Source organism: Lolium rigidum, chromosome 4, assembly GCF_022539505.1.
Source record: "Lolium rigidum isolate FL_2022 chromosome 4, APGP_CSIRO_Lrig_0.1, whole genome shotgun sequence".
NCBI classification, from domain to species: domain Eukaryota; kingdom Viridiplantae; phylum Streptophyta; class Magnoliopsida; order Poales; family Poaceae; genus Lolium; species Lolium rigidum.
This window is the reverse complement of record NC_061511.1, coordinates 89,295,322-89,299,324: the sequence shown is the minus strand read 5'-3', so window position 1 is coordinate 89,299,324 and position 4,003 is coordinate 89,295,322. Positions and strand designations below refer to the sequence as shown.

Below are 4,003 nucleotides of genomic sequence, written 5' to 3'. Positions count from 1 at the left end.
AAAAAGCTCCTCTACATGATCTGTGCGGACAATTGATCAACAGTTTGTTTGTGCTGAATTTCAAAGAATAAAATGAACATCGATCCCCAGGATCTGCCTAAGTAAAGCAGCAGCATGCGCGAGATGGCATGATATCGCCTAAATCACATGGCTTGTACGAAAGTGAAAGGATAATAACATCACGAACACACACATATGTATATAGTTGACTCATGTTTCAGATTACAATGGGTCTCATACATTTTGACAAGTATGCATCAGAACCGAAACCTGTAGAAGATGCAGGTGAATTCATAATGGGAGAGCCACTCCATCTCGCCGGCATCGCAAGTGTGCACCCTCCAATATGAAGGGCTGCTAGGCTCCAACCAGTTGGACAAGACGGTCCATCTTTTCAGCAGATCACGTATTCGAATTCCTTGTACGTGCGGTCCTACGCACGTCGTACACCCTTCGCTACAAAAGCAGTAACAAAAAGGCTGAGCACTCGGCGATGCGCTGCTATCAATGTACCGATACGTAGCAGCGAACCCAACAGTGCTGTAGCGACCTAGCCTATGGAATCGGCCGAGATTATGCTCTCAGAGATGGGCACATTGCACGCTCACAGTCGTGTTGCTTCACCGGTACAGTTCATCAGAAACCAATGCAGGTCGCGCTCGCTTTGCTTTTCCAAGCGCATGCCCATGCTGTTCCGTCAATTGTCACCTGTTCTGTGCATGCATCCGATCCGAATAAGCCATCTGCACTTAAGCTTGTCCCAGGCTCCCAGCAGAGAATCGCACATCTGCAATTTAAGCGCTGCAGTTGCTTAAATTACGGCAAATCCCGTGTTTACAGGGGGCAACACTCTCCGAACCCATATGACCAACTGTAGGCTTTGACCCATCATGCAGCAGCACACCCAGCTCCAGACCTCCAGTGGCGAAACACTCAGCAGGGACACCTCAAACACTCCTATGGCTGTCATCTTGGCGTACTCCTGTGGAACAAGAAGATCAGAGAACGAAAACATTAAAAGATCCCATCAGTACCATAACTCCACCCAAGGAGGATTGAAACTTCCTAATTTGCGCTTAGTTTGAAAGCATAAAAAAACTGCTAGTTTTCTATGTTGCGCTCTGTCTTCTGGTTGGCTGGGTTGAGCAGCTTTGCGTTTGTGGCTTCTGGATTCTGCTACTTTGGTTACATGTTGAATGAAATCAGGAGCGAGAGCTCCTTAGTTCGTAAAGAAGAAAAGCACAACTCCACCTTCGGCCACCAGATGCGGGTCTGCTTTAGAGCTAATAAGCCCTCTAGTCTGACAGTTAGTTGTTAGCTCTTATCTTTCTCGATTTCTGCTGTTTTCTTTTCCTTGTATCGTGTTGTTTTTTGTTCGGCTTAGATGCCATCTTGGCATTTTACTTCTAATACAAAGAACACGCAGTTCAATGTGTATTCAACAAAAAAGATCTAGCACAATCATAGATACGAAAGAGATCACAGGCAATCGAATCTGAACTAGGCAAGAGACACTTCTGACCTGGCAATTGAACTAATGAACTATAGGCAAGATTAACTACTTGGAACAGAGGCACAAAGAAGAAATTCATATACTTTTAGTATTTATTCCATATGTACTCTTTTCATCAAACCATAATTTATTTCAATGAACTGAAGAATAAAGAACTTGAAGTGCATCTCACACCAAACTTAGTGGAAAACCAAATGCATTTCTTTATATTTGGTTTCAGTTAAAGCCAAAGCATTACCAGAATGAGTCACAAAATAGTTACTGCATACATGATTTTATTTTCAACGAGAAAAGACTCGCCAAAACTGGTGCTATATAAAGAATGCAGCCACCAAAGATCAACAGACATAAACTTCAAACTCTAGGTTAGGTTGTGTACACCACTCCTAAAGGCAGGAATAGGGATGGCGAAGGCCATTCACCTGCGGCAATTTCTCATCAGCTACTAAGCTTAGCTTAAGTGTCATGTGTTTAGTCCTAACTACTCCCGAATTCCCCATCACTTAGCATCAACAACAGATAATTTCTCTCATCTAGCCAATTGCGCATCTGCCTAGTGACCTGGCCATAGGTTTCGATGATTCTTCAGTTAATATGACAGGAAAAAAAGATGACATCGTACAAAAATAAGTTCTGTTTTAGCAAGCACATCTTTGTATTAAGTGTCTCACGCAAGAATCCTAACCGCAATTAGCTCCAAGTTCCAAACCTATGTCTGTCACCTTCTCATCACTTCAAGCTGCACCAAAACACACTCCTGCAGGTAAACCAAGCAATACCAAGCTGGCCTCCTACAAACGTCTGTGAACCCAATTAGGTGAGGATCGACATGCAAGAAGTTCATGGCGCAACATCTCCACCTTGTTCCTCAAACAGATTGTCACATTCAATCACCAGCAAGAGTCTATGATTAATGGAAATCAGTTTAAGAACTCAATAAAATGCACTCTTCACCATTAAAAAGAACACATAAAACATCAACCATGTTGTGTGCAGTAAAAAACAATCGACATTTTCATTTCCATTACAATCCTGACAAGTTATGACCCAACAACTATTCTTGGCACAACATCTCCTATGTTAAGAAAGATGCATACCAATATCACTTGCCAAAGAGCAGGTTTATGACGCCCCTGAAAACATGCCCACGCTTGACGGTGCTGCTGCGCACTGCCTCCTCATCAAGCGTAAACCCCTTCTTCTTCATCTCCTCCAGCAGCAGCTTCCCCTCTTCCACCTTCTCCATCCTCACATGAGCATCGAAGGCGGCCAGGCACGTCGCCACATTGGGCCGCATCCCACGGTCAAGCATGTCTAGCAGGTACTTGCCGGCCTCCGTGCACCGGTCGCTTGCCCCGAGCCCCTTGACCAGCACGGCAAGCGTGTACGCGTTGGGCGCGACCCCGGTCGAGAGCATGCGGTTGTATGTGCGCACTGCGTCACGCCAGTGGCCTGGGCCGGCGTTGGCGTAGGCCTCAAGGACGGCGGTGTGGGCAACAACGTCGGGCATGGCGCCCTTGTCCTTGATGACCGAGAAGAGAGCCAGCGCCTCATGTGTGAGACCGTCTTTGGACAATCCGTCGAACATCTTGATGGCATAGTCAGTGAGGCCTTCGGTGCGCATCCGATGAAAAATTTCCTGCAGGTTGGTGGGGTCGGCCGGATCGGCCACAACAGGCTTCTTGCTGAAAGGGTCGTAGGGAGGCGGAAGAGCGGGGTTCTTTGCCGGGGTTGTGGGTGGAGGTGCGGAGGGATTCTCGTCATCGTCCGACCAGTCGAAGGAGACGGGGCTGTTCGTGTTGGAGCTACGGTTGGGAGGTGGGGAAGCGGCGGAGGAGAGGAAGCGGCGGACGCTGGATAAGGCGGTGAAGGAGGTAGGACGGAGTAGACGGCGGGCAGCTACGGTGGCCATGGCGACAGAGAGGCGGAGGAGCAGAGAACGCGGTGGTCGAGGGGTAATTTGCCGCCGGAGCCGCCGCGCATCCTTTTTCGCTGGTGGGCCGGGCCAACAAATTTGTGTCTTTTTTCTTTTCTTGTTTTTAATGTCTTTTCTTTTTATTACATTACGTTATTATTTATTTTCAAACTTACATTTAATTATGAAAATTCATTTTAACTTTTCGTTTTTATTCTCTCCTTACTTGTTTAGCTTTATCCATTTATCAATTTCTGTAGCTAATTTCATAATTTCATATTTTCTTTACTACTGTATTACTAAGTAAGCCCTGCCAGTTATTATGGATTGGAAAGCGTACATACATCTTATTCTCCAAAACAGAAAAACTGGATGTGAATTTCATTAATTCTTTCTTCTTTTGAATGAATGAGAATACGTTTTGAGATATGATTTTTTATGAGCCGTTAACATTTGTTTTGAAACACATTAAAGTTTTGAATGTATCAAAGTACCAAAAAATATTCTTACATATGCAATATTTATTAGTGTGGTTCTACGAAACGTTTTTGTATAGGTGCTGGTGCCAATTTTTT

General features: G+C 45.1%; 1 protein-coding gene across 1 annotated transcript; it reads right to left on the bottom strand.

The window, feature by feature from the left end:
• Nucleotides 1-2,514: 2,514 nt before the first annotated feature.
• Nucleotides 2,515-3,437, bottom strand: LOC124705775 (pentatricopeptide repeat-containing protein At4g38150-like). Its single transcript, XM_047237470.1, has one exon. The coding sequence runs from the start codon at nucleotides 3,423-3,425 to the stop codon at nucleotides 2,616-2,618; it is 810 nt and encodes a 269-aa protein (XP_047093426.1). The 5' UTR covers nucleotides 3,426-3,437; the 3' UTR covers nucleotides 2,515-2,615.
• Between the last annotated feature and the right edge of the window lie 566 nt (nucleotides 3,438-4,003).